General features: G+C 44.9%; 1 protein-coding gene across 1 annotated transcript in view; it reads left to right on the top strand.

Moving 5' to 3' along the window:
* Nucleotides 1-22,192, top strand: part of Mybpc1 (myosin binding protein C1) — a 66,277-nt gene that overhangs the window by 33,018 nt on the left and 11,067 nt on the right. Inside the window, exons 14-26 of the mRNA XM_042054262.1 lie at nt 111-243; nt 2,186-2,310; nt 3,174-3,279; nt 4,584-4,750; nt 7,175-7,337; nt 8,338-8,444; nt 8,839-8,972; nt 11,224-11,383; nt 13,056-13,160; nt 14,303-14,491; nt 15,807-15,941; nt 19,836-20,003; nt 21,589-21,677. Of these exons, the coding sequence (XP_041910196.1) occupies nt 111-243; nt 2,186-2,310; nt 3,174-3,279; nt 4,584-4,750; nt 7,175-7,337; nt 8,338-8,444; nt 8,839-8,972; nt 11,224-11,383; nt 13,056-13,160; nt 14,303-14,491; nt 15,807-15,941; nt 19,836-20,003; nt 21,589-21,677 (1,781 nt within the window). The remainder of the gene's footprint in view (nt 1-110; nt 244-2,185; nt 2,311-3,173; nt 3,280-4,583; nt 4,751-7,174; nt 7,338-8,337; nt 8,445-8,838; nt 8,973-11,223; nt 11,384-13,055; nt 13,161-14,302; nt 14,492-15,806; nt 15,942-19,835; nt 20,004-21,588; nt 21,678-22,192) is intronic.

Below are 22,192 nucleotides of genomic sequence, written 5' to 3'. Positions count from 1 at the left end.
TTTAAAAACATGTTCTTAGATTTTCTTTCATGTACACATTAACTATTTAAGTTGATACCCTGCGTGCACGCACACGGCCATTTTGTTTGTTCGTTCGTTTCTGTCTACAGCCTTTGCAAAAATTCTCGATCCTGCCTATCAGGTGGATAAGGGAGGCAGAGTGAGGTTTGTGGTGGAGCTGGCAGATCCAAAGCTGGAGGTGAAGTGGTTTAAAAACGGTCAGGAAATTCGACCCAGCACCAAGTAAGTGGGCTTCAAAGGACTCAATGAAAATATAAATGAACAGCAGATTGGTTTAACCTTTAGAGACTGAAGGGATCTTTTAAGCGTCTGTGTTTCTATATGCTCTGTAATGTAAAATTGTGCCGAGGGAGAGGAGTCACTTTTCATGGAGTTTCCAGTTCTGAAAGTCACGGCGCTGTGTAAAATAAACTCTCATGACTTCTGAGGCTATTTCAAGCAAGTCACTACACATTATATGTCATTATCTCAACTTCTCTCTACTCAAAATAATGAAACTTAGAAATATTTGAAATATACAGTTGAGATGCCAGATGAAAATTGCATCTCATAACCAGAAGGTTTGGGGTTTGGGGTTTGTTTTTGGTTTTTTCCCCAAAATAACATGAGTATTTGATAGTGGTCAAACATCTTCTACTTGGGCGCTGCCGGGAGAAGCCACAGCATTATCTAAACAGAACAGTGTGATGTTAAAGTAATAAAACTCAGGCCAGACGGTGGTGGCGCACGCCTTTAATCCCAGCACTCGGGAGAGGCAGGCGGATCTCTGTGAATTCGAGGCCAGCCTGGTCTACAAGAGCTAGTTCCAGGACAGGCTCTAGAAACTACAGGGAAACCCTGTCTCGAAAAACAAAACAAAACAAAACAAAAAGGTCATGAAACTCGGGCCTCAGCCCATGTTTTATTATGTGTCGTCCCTCTTCCAAGGGAAGGAGTAGTCGGACTGATCTCTGATGGTATTGCTAGTCTGCCGTGAAACCACTTCATAGCCATCTTCCTCAGCCTGGGAGATTTTCAGCCTTTGCATATTGTTTTAAGTCAATAAGTGCCTCATGTACATCAACACAGACTTTAATCCCAGAAACCCGTCACTTCTGAAGTACAAGGACATGGTTTCCAGCTTCTCCGTGGGCTCATGCCTAACAGAATGACTTTGAGATAATATTTATACCCGGTCCAAAAGTCTCTTGAAAACATCCTCGATTCACCCAGAAGTGGTTTTCCTAGGTCAGCTTTACTAGAAAATATCGATATGTTTTGTTATCGAAGTCTTCAATTTGAGATATTTCCTCACTTTGGTTTTTTTGATCAGCTATAGAATACGCTCATGTGCTCCTTCATAATCAACATAATCGATTAGAGTATTTTCTCTTCCTGACGTCTAGTGTTCTGTTTCTGAACTTTCTTTTGAAAATGGATTTGATGTGTGTTGCTGTTTCACCTCGCGTGTATGTCCATGTATCATCCATGCCTGTGGAGGCCAGAGGTTGAGTAATGGACAGTTGTGAGCTGCCGCATGGGCACTGGGAATCAAACCCAGGTCCTCTGGAAGAACAGTCAGTGCTCTTAACTGCTGAGCCATCTCTGCAGCCTGGCAAATGATTTCTTAATAGAGAGTAACTGTGGTACAATAGGCCCAGGGGTTAAGCTCACTTAAGAAACTATATTTGCTGCTGCTCTTATCAAGTAAGATAAGTTATTGCTTATATTGTACAATAATTTATCCGTCCAACAAAATACATCCTGTGTCTGCGGGCTAAACAATGAACAAGACAAAGTGTCTGTCACTTTCGTAACATACATAATCAATACATAATCATTTGAAGAATGTACAGAGTTAAAAATCTCACTAACACACTCAGCCAACTCTATCTTCCAAAAGTGGGTTAACTATATGAGAATTTGTTTATATTTGTAATAAAGACTTATATGAAAGAAGAGAATAAATTAAATAGTATGTATAAATACACATATTTTCCATATATCATAAAAATAGAAAATGAGCTTTTGTTTGACATTAATTGGACATATAAAATACGCTGCACAAATAGAAGATCATAGCTTTATCCTTGATTCTCAAGTATTAACAAATGATAAGCCAAATCTGCTAATAAAGTAAAGAAAATCCAGGTCACAAACCCTGCCTCCCTCCTGTTTGAAACAGATACATCTTTGAACACAAAGGAAACGAGAGAATCATGTTTATTAATAACTGCTCGCTGACAGATGATTCAGAATACTACGTGACAGCTGGGGACGAGAAGTGCTCCACTGAGCTCTTCGTGAGAGGTAAAGGGAGAAAGCTCTTCCTGCACTGACCAGGGGCAAGGGTTCTCCTCCCAGGAACACTGATCTGAGCCACAGGCAAGGTGGCCGCTTTAGCCCAGAGCAGAAGCAGTCACTCCTGCAGAAACGTCCAGCTTGCCTGTTCGGGTTAGCTCAGTACTGAGGCTCCATTAGGTCGGCAGGTGTCCTGAGTCCTAATTCACCCACTGATTGTTAAAGAGCAGCTGAGGGAGAGAAAAGCTGCAACGTGAAACTCCCTCATGCTTTTGACTTAAGCCCAGCACTGTTCAGCTAGATGGGTATTTCAGGGGCAGCCTCTGAAACCCACCAGATATCTTGGCCCCTTAGCTAAATACATGAAGGCAGCTACATTAGGAGGAGGGCATAGCCCACTGGTATCCAAAGAGCAGCATTTACTAACCCTGGTGAAAAGCTGCGGGAGGAAAAGAATGCCAGGTTGACCTTATTTTCTCTCTGAAGCCCTCTGGCTACAGATAACTCTATTCTCTATCCTTGGTCGAGAGCCAGAATGAAAACCTCATTATACACTCTCCATCAACTGCCGTATCTACTATCTGGTACCTTACTTGACGGAGGCAGGAAGTTTGGTGTGCATCTTATGTGTTCTCCAGAACAGTAATAATTCATTGGATTTGAATGGTTCTTAAACAACTTGGGGGAGCTGATCCAGTGGCAACAGCTGTTTGCTTTGCCACAGACAGACAGACAGACAGAGATTCTCACCTCCAATTCACGCCCCACAATTGATGTTTTTTCCCATGCTGGGTTTTCCCCTGTGAACAGACTGCGGCTCAAGACACGGGCTCTGGCTATTTAATGATTTTGATTTCTCCTGTTCCAACCAGAGCCTCCGATTATGTTGACTAAACAGCTGGAAGACACGAACGCCTACTGTGGAGAGACAGTGGAGCTGGAAGTTGAGGTGTCGGAAGATGACGCCAATGTCAAATGGTAAAATGGCTTTGTGGATGCCTGCCTGTGTCTGATAGACCAAGTAGCTTCATGACCAATAAAATGCAACATGGGACCATCTTCTAAACATGAAAACAATCACCTCTTCTGTATGAGCAGAGATGATAACCCGAACCCTACCATGAGCTGAAAAGCCAACTCCCAGAGATCTGTCTGAGCAGAGACGTAGTGAGGCGGGTACTAACTGGGGAATGGGTCACGCAGCTTACCCAAGAGTTTTGACTGGAAATAGCGTGGGTGTTCTTCAACTTTGTCGCCGTCCTAACCGGCAACTTACATGAAAAAATATAATGGGCCTATTTTCCATTTCAATCCTCGCTGTCTCTGGGAAGGTAACCGGCAGGACGGCGCTCACCTAGCGCTCAGGCCCCAGACCCCAGCCCTCTCGCCCAATAATTCATTTTCCACCGCTTTATATTTTCTCTCCCCTAGAAAAAATACGGTAGGATGAAAATCACCAACTCCTTTCGATAACTGAAAAGAGCCAGGGGATGTGGTTCTAATGGTGATGCATAGTTACCTGGCTCAAGGTCCTCAGTTTGACCATTTGCAACACACACACGAACAAACAAATAAAGACAAAAACGCAAGGTGGTGGGAAAGGAAGGGTCTTTTATTGTATGTTCCCAGAGAGTTATTAGCTCAAAATTAAAAGCTAGAAGATTGAAGATCATAGGATGAACTGTGATGTTGAGAGGAATATATAGTAAGTGACACCACAGGAATCAGCAGTCACGAGCGTGGAGATTGTTAGTACTGATCTGGAATATTCTTAGCACCCGCCTCTGACTGAATGAGAAGAGGCGATCCATGTTCTTTTGTTTGTCTATTTGTTGTTTTTGTTTCTTTGGAGGCAGTGTTTCTCTGTGTAGCTTTGGATCCTGTCCTATCCTGGAACTCACTCTGTAAACCAGGCTGGCCTCGAACTCACTGGGATCTGCCTGCCTCTTCCTCCCTGAGTGCTGGGATTAAGGGCATGCGCCACCACCGCCCAGTGCTCATGTTCTTTTAATGTGATTTTGTACAAAAGACTTGACCAGTGGACCTGAGCTTTATTCTTTAGTGAATCCTTCCTGTATGTCTGGGATATGTTAGGAACCTCGGAAGACAGTGGGATAAAACAATAAACAAACATTTCCAGAAATTAATTTTTGTTCATGTTTTACATATATATTATATACATATGTATAATTAGTTTGATCATATCTCCCATTACCCTCCCGTATTCCCTTCTCCTTCCCACTGAACGTCTTCTTCCTCCCTTTACATCCACGCTAACTCAGGTTTAAGAATGGTGAAGAGATCTTCCCGGGTCCAAAGTCAAGATACAAAGTTAAAGTTGAGGGCAAGAAACACACTTTGATCATAGAAGGTGCGACAAAGGCAGACAGCGCAGAGTACTCAGCCATGACGACCGGGGGACAATCATCTGCTAAACTAAGTGTTGACTGTAAGTAAGACTTCTCGGATGCCTTCTAAATCCATACGAGATTGTGTTTATTAACTCACCTTTAGGAAAGGTTCAATCTGCTCTGTAGCACGTTTAATAAAAACCCAGAGGCAGATATTGGGGTTCACCCTGAAGGTCAGAAAAGCAAAACAGCCAGTCACTGGCTCTTACCTCTACCTCAGTCCGAAAAGGCGATCCTGCCTCCAGGAATCTCAGAATGAGACTGTGTCTGAGGGCTGTTTCCTCCCGTTTATAATCCTCCCTAGGGCTGGGATTAAATGTGTGCACCACTGGGATTGAAGGCACGCACTACACAGTTCCTATGGCAAACTAGCGTGGCTACTGGGATTAAAGGTGTGTGTCACCTCTGCCTGATCTGTAGGGCTGATCAAGGCGGCTGTTTTACTCTCTGATCTTCCGCAAGCTTTATTTATTAAACTACAGATGGAATGCTGCTACACTATTTGATCTTTTACTCATGGCATTTTAAGATACGCAGAATCAGACTCCACTCTTGTTTCATGTCCTGTCAAGTCTCTTAGAAAGGGATCAACTGCTTGACTTAATAGTAGAGTACCAATTCTGGGAAGAAAGAATAAAATCACCTGCCAGAAAACTTACCTAGAAAGTTTTCAGTGCCAGGCCATACAGGCGAACAGTAAATGTGCCCAATGCTGACGCTGTTTGCTTAATTATTTCGATTCAACACCCGGCGCACAACTTGTAATTGCACTTGGTGTGAGAAGAAAGTTGCTTAAACCAAGGGAGCCAATGAGGACTCTCAGCTGAGGAGCGTCATCTGCTGCTGCTGGCCTCACACAGCATAAGAGAGCCACTGCTCCCCTGTTCACACCCAAAGATTCTCTTAAAGTAGCCGTTTCTCAATAACAATCTAGTTCCAGCTGCCACGAAAATTAAAATAGCCCAATGTCCCGATGGTTGATCGCACGCACAGAGCAGACACCTTTCTTTCTTACTCCTCTGCTGGTCCAGAAGAAACAATCTCAGCATCTCCATATGATTCATGGAGTTGTGGTCATTTTAGGTTAATATCACAATGTATGTTGACCACAGGCAGATTTTGACCTGACCTTTGTATCCATTCAAAGTAATTATAGTCAGTTCTGCCTTCATGTGTTGTTATCTATTTTTAAAAATCATTACACTGTGCAGATTCATGTGATAATAACCACGAGGTTTATGGAATAAGTAAGATTTGAGGCATTCCACGAAAACTCTGCTAGTGACCTGTAAAAAATACAGTAAAGGGCGAAGAGACAGCTCTGTGGTTAGAAACAAGTGCTAGGCGGGCGGTGGTGGTGGCACACGCCTTTAATCCCAGCACTCGGGAGGCAGAGGCAGGCGGATCTCTGTGAGTTCGAGGCCAGCCTGGTCTACAAGAGCTAGTTCCAGGCCAGGCTCTAAAAAAGCTGCAGAGAAACCCTGTCTCGAAAAACCAAAAAAAAAAAAAAAAAAAAAAAAAAAAAGAAACATGTGCTGCTCTTGCAGAGGCTCCAAGTTCAGTTCTCAGAACCCACATGGTTCCTCACTACGTGTGTAGTACAATCCCAAAGGATTCAGTGACCTCTCTGGTCTCCTTGAGCACCAGGCATGCATACAATGTGTGTATATTCATACATTCAAGTGAACATTCATAAAATAAAGGCAAGCAAGTCTTTTTTTTTTTTTTTTTGGTTTTTCGAGACAGGGTTTCCCTCTAGTTTCTAGAGCCTGTCCTGAACTAGCTCTTGTAGACCAGGCTGGCCTCAAACTCAGAGATCTGCCTGCCTCTGCCTCCTGAGTGCTGGGTTTAAAGGCATGTGCCACCACCGCCCGGCGGCAAGCAAGTCTTTAGAAAATAAAAAGATAAGCCAGGCGGTAGTGGTGTGCACCTTGGGAGGCAGAGGCAGGCAGATATCTGTGAGTTCAAGGCTAGCCTGGTCTACAGAGCGAGTGCTAGGATAGGTCCCAAAGCTACACACAGAAACCCTGTCTCAAACAATAAAAGATAAAGATCTTATTCCAAAGGGGGAAAAAAGTGTCGCAGTTTTTCTCGCATTAAATTGTTGGTAAATACAGTACTTAGTCTTAACCTTGAAAGGGACCTGAGATTTCCTTGTGGGCGTGGCCTGGAATGCATCGCGAAGTATCGCGAGGATTATCTGAAATCATGTAAACAGTTGTAAACCTTAGATGTGAATGGATGTGGCTGGTATCTTCTGGGCGAACAACCTTCGTGATGGCTATCTGAGGTGATAGACTTGTGCTACGCTCGGTTCCGTCCAGTTCCATCATCGACACCAGGAAAATGTGTCCTCTCCAGAGCGTGTGTGGCAGCCAGAGCTGACAGGACCCTGTGAAATGCCTCCACGTGGGCTGGTCTGCAGCTTGATTGTGGGTCCATCACGGTCTCTCTTTCTGTAGTGAGGCCCCTTAAAATCATGACACCGCTGACCGATCAGACTGTCAAACTTGGGAAAGAGGTGTGCTTGAAGTGTGAAATCTCTGAAAACGTGCCGGGAAAATGGACAAAAAATGGCCTGCCTGTCCAGGAGAGCGACCGTGTGAAGGTCGTGCACAAAGGAAGGTAACCTTTTCTTGTTTGGGGTTTTTGTTTTGTTGTTTTTGAGACAGGGTTTCTCTGTGTAGTCCTGGCTATTCTGGAACTCCCTATGTAGACCAAGCTGGCCTTGGACTCACAGAGATCTTCCTGCTTCTGCCCCCTGAGTGGGATTAAAGGCATGTGCCACCACCACCAGGCTAATAAATAAATCTTTAAAAAAAAAAACTTTACACAATAATTTTGTCAGTCATTTAATTAAGTCATATTAAATAATAACAACTATCATATGACCTTCCTTCTATTTTTGTTTTCTTGGAGAAAGCATAATTGCCTCGAATCTAGGAAAGATTTAAGGCAAGAAATTGAACCTTGATTCACAGACTCTCACCCAATCACAAATGGCTTTATGGAGCTTAAAAATAGTCTTTAAAGTTTTATATGTATACAAAAATACACACATCCAGAACATCACAGATTGTCCTTCATATGTTACTGCATGTGTGTCTACATCAGTATACGTGCGTGCGTGTGGTGCTGAGGATTGAATCCAGGGCCTCACACATGCTAGGCTGATGCTCTACCCCGAGCTATACACGTTTTCCAGTGGAACGTCCGTGCGTTCCGTCCAGCCCTCACTGATTCGTGAGGAGCTACTATTCTTTGATGCATGTAGCCAAAGTCAGTGTTACCCTTTGTAATTTCCTGTATGTATAAGTGTAGCATTATTAAGACACTGTGTTTTGTTCTTTTTGAAGTTATGAAAAAAGACTAATAGACACGTGCATACATAATAAGCAGATTGCATTTGCAGAGATACTTTCATAGACCCCACACCAGAGCTGACTTGGTCAATAAATAGAATAAACGCCCCCCCATCTCTCCATGTCCCTCTCTTTCTCCCCCTCTTTCTCCCTCTCCTATATGAAGTAAGTGCATTGAGCAGAGGACAGGTCTCTTTAGTGTGGGTCATGGGTACGCTCCAGCCTTGCACAGTGTTGGGAATCTGTTTCTCCTGTTTCTTTAGAATCCACAAGTTAGTCATCGCCAATGCTCTCACAGAAGATGAGGGGGAGTATGTGTTTACTCCAGACGCATACAACATTCCTATGTCCGCCAAAGTTCATGTCATTGGTGAGTACGTCACAGACATTATCGTACAGCTGTCCACGTGCTTGCTCACCTTGGACTGTAATGCATCAAAAGCTATATGATTCAAAGATCCATCAACTTGATATTGCTCATCCATATAAGTAGTTGATTTATAAGTCTAACAAGAAGCAGTTAAGGGTGCCAAGCACCAACTGTTGTGATGACTCTCAGATATATATATATATATATATATACATATATATATGTATGTATGTATATATTCATGTATGGGTATATGTATGTATATATACTCATACGTACATACTTTTAGCCAGGTTAAAAATTGATTGTTACCAATGTTTATCAGTAGCCGGTCACTAGCCAAAATACATGGAAATGGTGTATGGTGACAAACGCTGTATTAAATAAATTCCAGATCCGCCCAAGATCATCCTGGACGGCCTTGATGCTGACAACACAGTAACGGTCATTGCTGGAAGCAAGCTTCGTCTTGAGATCCCTGTCACAGGGGAGCCACCTCCCAAAGCCATCTGGAGCCGAGCAGATAAGGTTTGTCTCCTACACGCATGCGCGCATGCACACACACACACACACACACACACACACACACACACACACACACGGAGCACATTATGGGTATAATTCCTTTGAAAAGAGAATGGGGGCTGGTTTTCAGAGAAGCCTATTAATCACATATTTATTTTCCTATTTCTAGCCACCCACTTATTCGGCCAAGCATGATTTTACAAGTTACGGGCAGGGTCTCTCCTTATACCCCATGGATGTCATGGGGCAGGCAGGAAGAAAAGTAGTGAATAAGTGAAGAAATTAAGGAATGAAATCACTTTGCAGAGGAGGCAGAGCAATGTGTGGGAGACCTAGAAGGTCTGCTGGGGCACCAGGGCCAGGAGGAGAAAAACACAAGAGATGGTGGGGAAAGAGTCTCAGTTTAAGCTGCTCCTGGCTTCCTGCCACCAAAAACTTACATTTGAAAAGCAGAACAAGAAACTTCCTGCCAAAATAAAGCAGCAGGACCCCGATTTATAGTCTCACATAGGTAATCCCCAAATTGACAAAATTGTGTGAACAGTTATTTTCTCGACATTGGTGTTGAGTTCTGAAACAGAACAACTCCAAATATGACCAGTAAGTGAGGGAGGCCTACAATTGCCTTGCTGAGCGAGTTCTCCCCTGGTGGGGGATGTGCTTAGGGGTTGAGCCTTTGCCCTGGCATGTGCGAGGCCCTGGATTTGATTCCTTGCAGAGGAGGGGAGGGAGAGGACATATTTCAGTTTGAGGGAATGTACAGGAGGATGCACCCAGTCAGAGCCTATAGACTCTTTAGGATTTTTCATTCAAGAAGTTCAAGATGGCAGAAACCATTGGGCATGGGCCAGAGTAGAAAGCTACACAAATCCAGCCCTGGGGCTCTCTGACCAGTGTGGTGGCCTTTAACCCCAGCATGCTGGAGGCAGAGGCAGGAGGATTTTTGTAAATTCAAGGTCAGTCTGGTCTACACAGCAAACTCCAGGCAGGAGGATCTCTGTGAGTTTGAGGCCAGCCTGGTCTACAAAAACTAGTTCCAGGACAAGCTCTCAAAGCTACAGAGAAACCCTGTCTTGAAAAACAAACAAACAAACAAAAAAAACCAAAACCAACCAAACAAACAAAAAACAACACACAAAAAAAAAAATACCAGAAGAAGTAGGGTACAATGGGCCCAGCTTTCCTCGGCCAGCTGGAAACCGGTCCTCTTCTGAAGTGGAAACTGAGAGCTGGGCAGGTGGCTCAGTGGTTAAGAGCACTGGTTGCTCTTGCAGAGGGCCTTAGGGTCAGCTGCCAGCACCCACCTGGCAGCTCACAACCACCTGTATCGCCAGCTCCAGGAGATCTGATGCCCTCTTCTGACCACTAGGGGCACTGCATACACTTGGTACAAGCAAAACAGTCATACACGTAAAATAAAAATAACTCTTAAGAGAAACAAGATGAAAACAGGAGTAACTGGAGTGGAAAGTGATTCTCACACCGTATTCTTCAACACCTCATACCCCCTGCCTGGTTTTCTGTAGTCCTTTGTGGGTTGTTTGTTTGTCGAGGTAAGATCTCGTTATGTAGCTATGGCTGGCTTGGGACTTGCTGAGTAGACCAGGCCAGCCTCGAACTCACAGAGACCCACTTCCAGAGCTCTGGGGCTAAATGTGCGCCACCACTCCCGGCCTCCTCAGTGTTTTCAAACTCTCAAGATATCCATGCAGATGAAAATCGTGAGTCTCCGATACGAGTTCGTGTATTTCTGATTTTATACAACAAAAGGCTTGCGTCAGCCAGGCGGTGGTGGCGCACGTCTTTAATCCCAGCACTCCGGAGGCAGAGGCAGGCGGATCTCTGTGAGTTTGAGGCCAGCCTGATCTACAAGAGCTGGTTTCAGGACAGGCTCCAAAGCTACAGAGAAACCCTGTCTCGAAAAACCAAAAAAAAAAAAAAAAGGCTTGCGTCCTAAAAGGACACCCTCCACCCTTGTATTCTTCTGACCTCCAGCTTTCTCTTGGTAAAACTTGTCATTAGCGGGCTTTTGAATAGAGACCCAGCTCTCTCCCTTTCAGCTGTGTGGGCTTTGAGCACGTGAAGTCTGGGTTTCCCCGTGTGTAGACGGGCTAACTGGAGTAGTACGCAGACTGGCCCACATTCTAACATACATGTGTCTGTTAGGCTCTCTGGCCTCCCTGCCCGGGGTCCTCGGGGGCTCTGCAGAAGCTCCTGTCAGTCTGTCATGCCAAGTTTGCCTCTTCCTCGTCAGGCTATCATGGAGGGCAGTGGCCGGATCAGGGCAGAATCGTACCCTGACAGCAGCACGTTGGTCATAGACGTGGCGGAGAGAGATGACTCCGGCGTGTACAACATCAACCTGAAAAACGAAGCTGGAGAAGCACATGCGAGCATCAAGATCAAAGTTGTGGGTAAGTCCTCCACGGAGCCAGCCTCCATTCCAGAGCTGACAGGAGGAAGCCGGCGTCTCTCTCCATTCCAGAGCTGACAGGAGGAAGCGGCATATCTCTCCATGTCTATCTCTATTACTTTTCTTCCTCCCTATTCTTTTTCTCCTCTGTTTTCTTGCCTAGAGGAATTTTAACCAGAGGGACTGAATAGCTGAATAGTCAGGGGCATTTGGGGCTACTGGTTCTTAGATTTTCAAGGTTGTCATCCCTTTGAGTACCCTTTAAAATTTTTTTAAATTGTTTTCACAATTATTTTACCCTTTTCCTCCATCCAACTCCTCCCATGCCCCCCAAATCCCTCTCAAATCCATGGCCTCTTTCAATTCTTATTCACACAGACACACACACACACACACACACACACACACGCACGCACGCACGCACGCACATACCAAATGCATGTGAGGAAATACAACCTGCTCAGTCCAGTCAGTATTACTTGCACGTGTGTGCTTTCAGGACTGACCACTTGGTATTGGGTAACCAATTAGGGGCTCACCCATGGTGAAGATGGCTCCTCCCAGCTCCAGCACTCCTTAGTTGCCTGTGCAGTTCTTTATGTATGGGGAAGCCCTATGAGATCTCCCCTTCCACGTTAGCACATCTGTTGATGCTGTGCTTGTTAGGGTCTTGTTTAGACAGCATACTGTTCAGTCATGGGTGAAGCCACCCTGTTTTCTAGGACAGGCAATCGCACAGACGATTGTTCCTTTGGCTCTTATCATCTTCCCATCCCCTCTTCTGCAGTGTTCCCCCAAGTCTGGACACCCCGTGAGTGTTAATTTTGAACAGTTGTGGTATTCTGCAATAATCCGTTGCAAAGAGAAGTTTTCTTTGTTGAGGGGTGAGAACTTATTTGGGGGTGAAAAGTAAGTATTTAGGATGCAGTTAGGAATCATGGTAGTTTAGTAACACACCAGTTGTAGGTTCTCCTCTGAGATCCGTGACCTCACTAGCTCTGGGTAGTTGCTTTTGGATGCCCACTAAAGGTCACTGACACACAGTTGCTAACTTCCCACATCAAACATTTTGAGGAATGGTGACTTTGGTTCTTAGCTTTCTAAATCCACTTTTCCTAAGCTGAAACCCGGGAACATGACTCTAGCTGTTAGCGTCCCAGACCCTCCGGAGTGCCTCTTCCCACTTTGGATTTCCTCAAGGAACCAAATTTCAAATGGACTCCAAATTAGTCACTTTATCAGAAGCTAAACTATAAGACGTGGTGTCTTGCCAATGCTGAAGTGAATTCCTCCAATTAATATCTTGAATCTTCTATTTGATGTAAAGTTGATGATAATTAGCCCTTGGTTCCACTTCACTGAAAGTTCATTTTGTAGTTAAAGAGAAAGCTAATCCATCATTCAGGTAATAACTTCTTGTTGCCATTTTCAGAGTAAAACACAAGCATCTCAGGCTCCGTGAGGAGCACGCTTTCTAACGTGAAAATTTTCACGGATTTTAGACATCGTTGTGTTTATTTTCACTGAGCTCTTTCCCCTTACCCTGTGTTGAAATCTTGTCCAAGGTAATTTTCAAATGAATTTCAGAAAAGGAAAAAAACCCACATGGTACCATGTTCTGCCACCAGAACCCATACTTTACCATTAACAGTTTTCCGTCTTGTCTGCTGCAGACATCCCGGACCCTCCCGTGGCACCCAACGTGACGGAAGTGGGAGATGACTGGTGCATCATGAACTGGGAGCCTCCTGCCTATGATGGAGGGTCACCAATCTTGGGTAATCACAGACCTAATCAGTCCATGCGATGGCCTGTGTGGTTGGCATTCTCTCAATGCATATTAGAATAGAATACATTCTGGAAAATGAGTCTAGAACAGAAGCCTGTTGAGTAGGCAGAGTCCTGGCCTAGTCTCCCTGACTGTCGAGGGAAAGGAGGAGGCAGTGGCTTGTTGTAATATGTGCTATGACTTCAAGTATCTGTTGAAACTGAAGTTTCTATTGTGATGTTCTACAGCTCCTTGGGATTTGAGCAGCTCTGATGCATGCCCTCTGACCACCTGCGCTCTCTCTCTCTCTCTCTCTCTCTCTTTCTCTCTCTCTCTCTCTCTTTCTCTCTCTCTCTGTCTGTCTCCCTCTCTCTCTCTTGCTTGTTTGCTCTTCTCACTCAACAACTAATTCCAAGACAGCTCCAAGTCTAATTCCCATTGCTCCGGCCAGTGAGTAGCAGAGGGCTGTATCTCAGCCACTGGTCTCGTCCTCTGAAGAGACACCCTGGCCAAGGCTACTCTTCTACAAGAACACATTTAGTCGGGGGCTTTCTTACAGCCTTCGAGGGGCAGTCCTCGATCATCATGGTGGGAAGCAGACAGACGCGGCACCAGAACATGATATCCTGATCTGCAACCACCAGGCAGGGAGTTGGGGGTCAGTCTCATTCAAACTGCCACAGGTTGTGCCATGAAGGAATTTCTCAGCATAAAATTCTTAGGAGAATTTGCCTGTTCAACAGAGAATATTTTTTCTATTGGTAGTAATAAAGTTAATAAAACTGATCTTTCCTGCCCCCACCCCCACCTTATTTCCATTGCTGCCACCTTATGGATTCTTGGCTTTGGACTGCTCAGCCACAGGGACTAAGTTGCTAGGAGTTACACATCTCTGATTCAGTTCTTATTTTTCTAGTACAGCTTTATTTTTTTCTAGTCCCGCTATTTCCTTTCACCTGTACCTTACAGAGTTCACATTTCTGTTATCTGATCTCTAACAACCGATGGAATAAGGCATATTAATACAGAAATGTATTTGTCTGCTTCTCTCTGTCTGCTCAGAATGCACAAAATTTTAAGAACTGTTGTCTACTAAAGTTTAATTTTGGGGGGCGAGATAAGCAGTCGGAGTCTCTACTTTGTACACTACAGGCTACTTCATTGAGAGGAAAAAGAAGCAAAGCTCTCGGTGGATGCGACTGAACTTTGATCTTTGCAAAGAAACAACTTTCGAGCCCAAGAAGATGATTGAAGGCGTGGCCTACGAGGTCCGCATCTTTGCAGTCAACGCCATTGGTATCTCCAAGCCCAGTATGCCGTCCAAGCCCTTTGTTCCTTTGGGTGAGTCCAGGGAAACAGTTCTGTTGTGGAAATCACTGCCCCCCCCTCCCCCCGTTATTACTACTGCTTTCCCTCTGACTTCTAAACTGGGATGACCTGGACCAGCCAGACGGGGCTAAGAGCAATACTGAAAGAAATTCAATACAGCCGGGCAGTGGTGGCTCACGCCTTTAATCTCAGCACTCGGGAGGCAGAGGCAGGCAGATCTCTGTGAGTTCGAGGCCAGCCTGGTCTACAAGAGCTAGTTCCAGGACAGGCTCCAAAGCAACACAAGAGAAGCCCTGTCCCCCAAAACCAAAACTAAAACAAAACAAATCAATGCAGACTTTGGAGGCGTTGATCGTCTTCAGAAGGTAGGTTTTGGAATTCATTTCCAGACTTCCAATGAGAGCTGTGGGTGGCTCCGATTGCCATTCCTGACTGTAAACATGAGACTGAGACCATGTGACTCCTCTCCATTGTCTTCTTAAAGTGCCATAGACCAAGCTACATTTGCTAGTGAACCTCTTTGCCTTGTAATTGTACCTTAATTTACAACTGCATCTTAAATTTATCTATGAAGCAACAACAGAAAGTCCAGCAAAGGCAAATGAAAGATAGGCTGTCTCTACAATTTTATTGTATTTAAGTATTCCTTAAGAAATGAAAAATTCAGTATAAGAGTTTGTTTAAAATGACAAGTCTCAGAGCTGGATAGATGGTTCAGCAATTAAGAGCAAGCATTGCTCTTGCAGAGGGCCTGAGTCTGACCCAGTGTCCGCATGGGGCAAACTCAAAGCTACCTCTAACTCCAGCTCTGGGGGGAATCTGACAACTCTCTCTTTTGATGCCGGGCACCTGCCTGTATGGGCACATTGCCCCCTCCCACATATATGTGCATAATTAAAAATGATATTTCAAATTCTAGGGCTATGGAAACTTTACTCTAGATCATTAGATTCCCCCAAATTGATTTCTCTAACTCCCTGTGGTTCCCAACTTCTCCACAAACTTTCCCAACTGGAGAAGGAGGTGGCAGTCTTTCCAAGATTCTTTTGTCAGTCAGAAAGTTGGCTCACACATGGCCACGCTCTGGTTGGCTCACACATGGCCACGCTCTGGTTGGCTCACCCATGGCCACGCTCTGGTTGGCTCACCCGTGGCCACGCTCTGGTTGGCTCACTCGTGGTCACGCTCTGGGAGCTCTCACTGAATGTTAGCAAGGCCTGGAGCTTCTGCGAGTATTTCTAGTTGCATCCCGGCTTACCTTATCGCGGGTGTTCCGCCATGGCTCCATCTTCACGGTTTCTTCTTTTCCCCACTTTCATCTTTCCAGCTGTGACCAGCCCTCCTACTCTTCTGGCTGTTGACTCCGTTACCGACTCGTCGGTGACCATGAAGTGGAGGCCCCCAGACCAGATTGGTGCCGCAGGTTTAGATGGCTATGTGCTAGAGTATTGCATGGAAGGAAGTAAGTACACCTAGCAGTTACAGTGAATACCTTCAGCGCTGGGTGAGCTGTGCCTTGCTTTCTTTTGCCTTTCTTCCTGAAAGTGATACCAAGCCAGAGGTCATCTTTCTAAGATGGAGGTGAATGTCGACGTTCTCTGGTATTTAGTGCTAGATATTTATATTCTAAAAATCTGAATTGGGCTGTGAGGTGGGTGTCACCACTGGGCTGGCATACGAGGATGGTCTTTCGGCAAAGCTTCGGGGACAGCCATTTCTACGCTTGCAGCTGCCGTGTGCCGCTGAGCACTGAACGTCTACTTAGGGCAAGCACAGGGGGATAGACTATGCATCTGGCAATCCAGTAAGCATGCCTTTCCTTCTTAAAGAGAGGAAGACTTAAAAGCAACTCTTAATTTTAAGAAGCTAGGATTTAATCCCAGAGAACATGAGCGATGCATTCAACATATGGCAATAACTTATCGTATGTATATGAAAATTAAATTTTGGAGGGGAAAGGAAAGAGTCCAAAGAACCCTGCTGATTAAAGTCAAAGAGAGGGAGAAATAAAATGTCTCAGTAAACCAAAGCCAAAAGGGTGTGATATTCACTCATTGCCTAGTGTTTTTTTAATTTCCTGCTTGCCATGACCAGAAGAAAATGTCATTTGAAAATGGAATGGGGTGTAGCTTAGTGATAAAGATTTTCCTGGAGTGTGGTAAGCCCTGGGTTTGATCCCAAATAGGAAAAAGAAAAGGAAAAAAAGAGAGGAAAGGGGAAGGAAGGAAAAAGGAAGGAAGGAAGGAAGGAAGAGAGAGAAGAACAGGCAATAGGTGAATGAGACAGGAACAGCCCTGGCTCTGGAGTCAGGCTCCTCTCTGGTTGGCAGTAGGCAAACAGTCCCCTCAAGAAGTTTACTGAGATCTCACCAAGCAAGACCAAGAATCAACTTCTACAGTCACCTTCTGGACCCCACACTTTAACACTGGAGCTCCCGTAAAGGACGAGAAGCAGCAGTGCATTTGGGTATCAAGAATGTAAACACTGATGCATGTCCCTGCGGAGAAGACCCTTAACGAAGAGCCACTGCTGACATCCCAGCCTGCACTGGGGCCCTGGCAGAAATGACAGCTGCCACTCAGGAAGAAGAGGAGACGGACTGAAGCTCCCGGGGCCACTGGTTTTCTCTTACCCAGCCCTCACTCCAGTTGATACGCTTTCTTCAAGCTTTTGAAGGTCCTTGATCCAAAACCAGTGAGGGGATCTTAAAAGAAAAAAGGCCCAGGGTTAGCAGAGGGAGGGAAGCGGTTTCTTTCCGTTCAATTGTCCCGAGCCCTCCATTCTGCTTTTTGTATGGCCCGGCCAGCAGACTTCCCTAACTTATGGGTGATGTGACTTCTGAGCAAGACTCTTCTGTATGTGTATGAAACGGAGCCAATCCTTTACTCTTTTCTTTCTGATAGGTTTAAAACGTGAGAAGATACAGCAAAATGATAGATGGCTGTCATTTTGATGTTACCCGCCTTAGATAAAATACAACGAAGTGTATTTTACATAGTTTTGTGTGTGATCTGTGTAGATATATATGTATATGAGGATATACATATGTATGTGTCCACGTGTACATGGTCATTATGTATATATTTTGCCACATAACATGTCAGGGTTAGCTTTCTATGGAAACTCTTTTGTAACGCGTATCTCTCCCCTCGCAGTCTTTCCTGGTTTTCTTAATGTGGTTGCCTGATTCTTCATTCTCTTTTAATGGCTGCTTCTTCTCCAGACTAATTTCTGAAGTGTTTGATGCTTTTGGATATGCCAGGTTTAGTCTGTAAAAGTCTTCTATAAGGTTGTGTGCATTTATTTTTATTACTCTGCACTTTCTATTTTATTTTTAATGCCTGAAGCATTTTATTCTTGTTGTCTTCATTCAAGTTCATCCTTTTCTAGAGTATAGACCTCATGATTAAATGAGCCCTCCTCTGCCCCTCATGCATTGTTTTCTTTCTGTGCCCCTCAGTTCGAGCAGCTCAGATGTGACAAGATGGGCGGTTTTGGGTCCTCTCTCATCCCTTCATCTTTTCTCTTTTCTCTGTTTTTTGCTCCTTTGTGTTCTTTTCTCCTCTCTCTCTTTCACTCTCCCTTCCACTGAGTCTTTCCCATGCAGCCAGCACAATAACCACCAAGCAGACTATTCGCTGAAGGACGAATCTGCTTTCAAAGTCATGAGTAATTTTTATCATCCGCATGCCCTCTCAGCCGTCAAGATATCAAACCTTCCTACAAGTCCAGATAGGGATAGGAAAAGAGGGAGGGCCAAGGCTCCCAGAGGCAGTCGCTCTGGACCCTTTACCCCAGCTCATCTCCTTGGTCCCAAAAAATAACCACTGGAACAAGCCCCAAACCATCCTGTGGGCCCTGGCATGGAGTATAGGGACATAGGAACGTCCAGTTTGTTTTCTTGATGCAGTGCTCTTTGCCGTGATAACCAGGGCTGACTCCATTTCCAATGGGTTAAGGCACAGCTGAGTCCTGGTAAGACAGGGCTAAAGGGTCTTCCCAGCTCTGGGGAAGGAGCCCCACCATGGGAGCATCCCATTCATTCCCTGGGGGACCGGAGAGGAACAGGCTGCTCCTCCTGGATTCCAGAACTGACCCTTCCTTTTCCTTCAAGGTCTTGTTTCGCTCTCTAGCTCTTCTTCCCGCTGTGGAGGTATCCCAGCCTCTCTCCTCTTCTCTTTCTTCACCGTTTTCTTCTCTGGGGCAGGGGCCTGTAGACAAAACCCACAGGCTCTAGAGAGGAAGCTGTGCCTCCCCTTAACACGTTTGGTCTCTTGCGTCACTACCCTGAAGACAGGTCTCTTTGTCTACTCTGCATACTTTACTAACAGAGAATGCTGATTACCGATAACGATAGTCTCCTGGTGTGAAAGTGGGTGTCTTTAATCAATGTATTGACGGACTCTCAAAGGTACATCAGCCAGACAGTCTGATGAGAATGGGGAGGCTGCGATTGACCTGCCAGGTAAAGTATCTGCGGCGCTCGCTCTCGGACTTTCGTACTCTCTGACCCGTATCTGGGAATGTTCCATGACCTGACGTTCACACGGAGGACCTCCCCACCACCTCCACACAGAAGTCCGCAGGGTTGGGGGGAGTGACTTTCTCATGGGGGTCCCAGACTTCTCTTTTCCCAGTGGTTGTTTCAGACTTTTAGAAGCTGAAATACTTGTATGTCCTGGAGGCAGGGTTTAAAGCCTCTTGATTTATAAGAGCGCAGTCAAAGCTGCCAACTGCTGGAAAAGAAAACCCAATTTTTGGTTGAAGGAAAGGGTTGTGCCAACTCATGAGCTATCAGGCCATGAGCCTCCTTTCCTCTATGTAAACGGAATTGGCTTTTCTTCATGAATGCAAATGCTCAGAGTCTGTATGCTCACTCTAAGGTTCCATGATAATAAGCCAGCTGAGATAAAACAGAGACCGCGTGGCAAGAATAATGCCTTTCCTTCACGAGAAGGGCAATGTCCTGTCTTTCTGAACTCTAAAGTTTATCAAGGCTTAACTATCAGGATTAAATCAAACAGTATGAAGCCAAGTTTGGAGTAAAGCTACTACAAAATTATTGGGAATGCTTTCTCTTACTCAGGGTACTTTGTTCCTGAGCAAGAGGTCTTTATTTTAATTTTTCAGAAATAACAGAGTCTAATTTAATTCTTCCTGTTGTTTATATTAGTCATCCGGGGACATTTTTTTAGTTATTAGAATAGTCACAACCCGAGTCTAGTCCAAATCACTTCCTTCTGAAGGATTTAAGAACAAATAAAATGCTAGGCTGGAGTTGGTGGTGACGGCCTGGGATGGCTTCTCTCGCTAAACACTGTTCCTGCTTCTTTTCTTTCTCTTTAACTGGTTTTAGCTGAGGACTGGATCGTTGCAAACACGGACCTGATTGACAAGACGAAGTTCACCATCAATGGTCTGCCCACGGATGCAAAGATCTTCGTGCGTGTGAAGGCGATTAACGCGGCTGGGGCGAGTGAACCCAAGTACTATTCTCAGCCCATCCTTGTGAAGGAAGTCATAGGTGGGTGGACCGGCTCTCACGCGTCACCTACCTTTTCTTCAGTTTGCTTTTACAATCTCTTTCCAGGGCAGGGGAGAGGGCTCAGACCGTAAAGCCCTCCTGCAGGCTTGAGGACTTGAGTCTGATCAACATGAGAAAGCCAGGCGTAGTGATGCCTTGTACTCCCAGTGCTGGGGAGACAGAACAGGAAGATCCTAGGGGCATGCTGTCCAGCCAGTGTAGCCAATCAGCCAGCTCCAGGCCAGTGAGATTCCTACCTCAAAAAGCAAGGCAACAACAAAAGCCCAAGGTGGACATTGTCCTGAAGAATGACACCTCTGCATGTGCGCACACACACACACACACACACACACACACACACACACACACACACAAAATCCCCGACTTAAAATTTATTTTACTGCCATTCCTTTGACTTTTAGGCAGTTTAGGGGGTCAGCTTTGGGTTTTATAATTTGGTACTCAGAAGACCAGCTAAATGACTTGGCCAGATTCTCTTAACCAACTCCAGTGGGACTGCCCTCGCCCTCTAGCTCAAGTGGATCTGATCTGCAAGGTCACAATCATTTTTATGGTGACATAGATGCATTTGGGCCTTTTCAACATGCTAATGTCTATAAATGAGGGCATCAGTGTGTTTGCATGAATCAGGTCAGAGCCACAGAGCTATAATAGCTACCCTGCCATCTGCTCATAGTTAAAGAGAAGGCTCAGTTTTGCCGTAGAATGTTGTTGATCTAACATAAAAAATGTTAACTGTATTAATCTTGGTCTTTGAGTCCATAGCTTTTTTTTTTTTTTTAGACTGTAGGACAACTTTCAAAGCTTGGTTTTCTCTTTCCATCACGTGGGTTTCAGGTCATCAGGCTTGCCTCCTTGCGTCAACAGCTTCTGAATACTTACAAATATTGATCGATATTGTGGTCCTATCAACAAAGAAAGATTTTTTAAATATTATAAAATAAAACATCAGCATCCAGAAGATCTCACAATTCTATGTAGTAATTGTTTCCCAATAATCATTGCATATAAAAAAAAAAAAACATGTATGGAAGGTGATCATCCTTTTATATGCCCTTAATCTCAGCTGCTTGAAAGGCTGAGGCAGGGGGATTGCTTGCCTTCTAGTCCTCTGAGCACTTAAGTGCTTTCTTTTTTATCACTTTACTTTATCTTATGCTTATGAGGGTCTTGCCTGCATGTATGCCAGGATGCCATGCTTGCGCCTGGTATCCCAAGAGGCCAGAAGAGGGCATTGGATCTCCTGTAACTGGATTACAGTTGCGAGTCCTGGGAATCAAGCCAGACCCCACCAGAAGAGCAGTCAGTGCTCCTAAGTGCTGAGCCATCTCTCTAACCTCCTAAACATACATCTTAAAAATAAAGAACTACACAGAGAAATCCTGCATTGAAAAAATTCACAAATAAATAAGATATCTGTACTTAAAGTTTGGACCAAATTGCTAAATACACTGTTAGAGAAACGTAAGAATTGTGTGAAAGTGATGTGAGCCCATGCCATTCCACTTGGGAAAGGGCATTTTCGGAGACTGGTTGCACACCACGCTTCTCCACCCTTCCTCAGAGCCGCCGAAGATCCGCATCCCGAGGCACCTGAAGCAGACGTACATCCGCAGAGTGGGAGAGGCTGTCAATCTGGTTATCCCTTTCCAGGTAAAGGGCAGAAACCTCTCACTGCGTCTTCCCAGGGCTGGAGTATTCAAAAGGCAGAGGGAGGTGGTGTAGCCTTTAAGTTCATCATGATTCAGACCTCCCCAGAAAGGTTTGGTCAACCACGGAGGATGCCATAAACCTGTCGGATTTAAATTCTGCAGGACAGAGACCTCATCGTGCCTAGAGACTGGGTGGGGTGGGGCAGGAGTTTCTGAGAGAGGAGACAAAGGAATGCTGGAAGAATCTCTTGGGACACTGAGTGTCTGCACTCAGGTTCCTATATCCAACCAAACAGTGTTCTCTTCGTTTCCACAATGATTCCCAAACAGAATTCTACTTTGAAATCATGATGTCACTAGCTGATTTACAAGTCCATTGTAAAATAATTATTCTAGCAAGGGTCTACAGTCTATGAGATTAACCTGGCTTTTTTAAAAAAAAAAATACAATAATCAACTTAGGTCTCTCCTCCTTCCCTCTCTCCCTTTCCCTCTTCCCCCTGGCCCCCACACACC

The sequence above is a fragment of the Arvicola amphibius genome, chromosome 17 (assembly GCF_903992535.2).
Source record: "Arvicola amphibius chromosome 17, mArvAmp1.2, whole genome shotgun sequence".
NCBI lineage: Eukaryota > Metazoa > Chordata > Mammalia > Rodentia > Cricetidae > Arvicola > Arvicola amphibius.
Note: the sequence above shows the minus strand (reverse complement) of the source record. Positions and strands in the feature narration are given on the sequence as shown.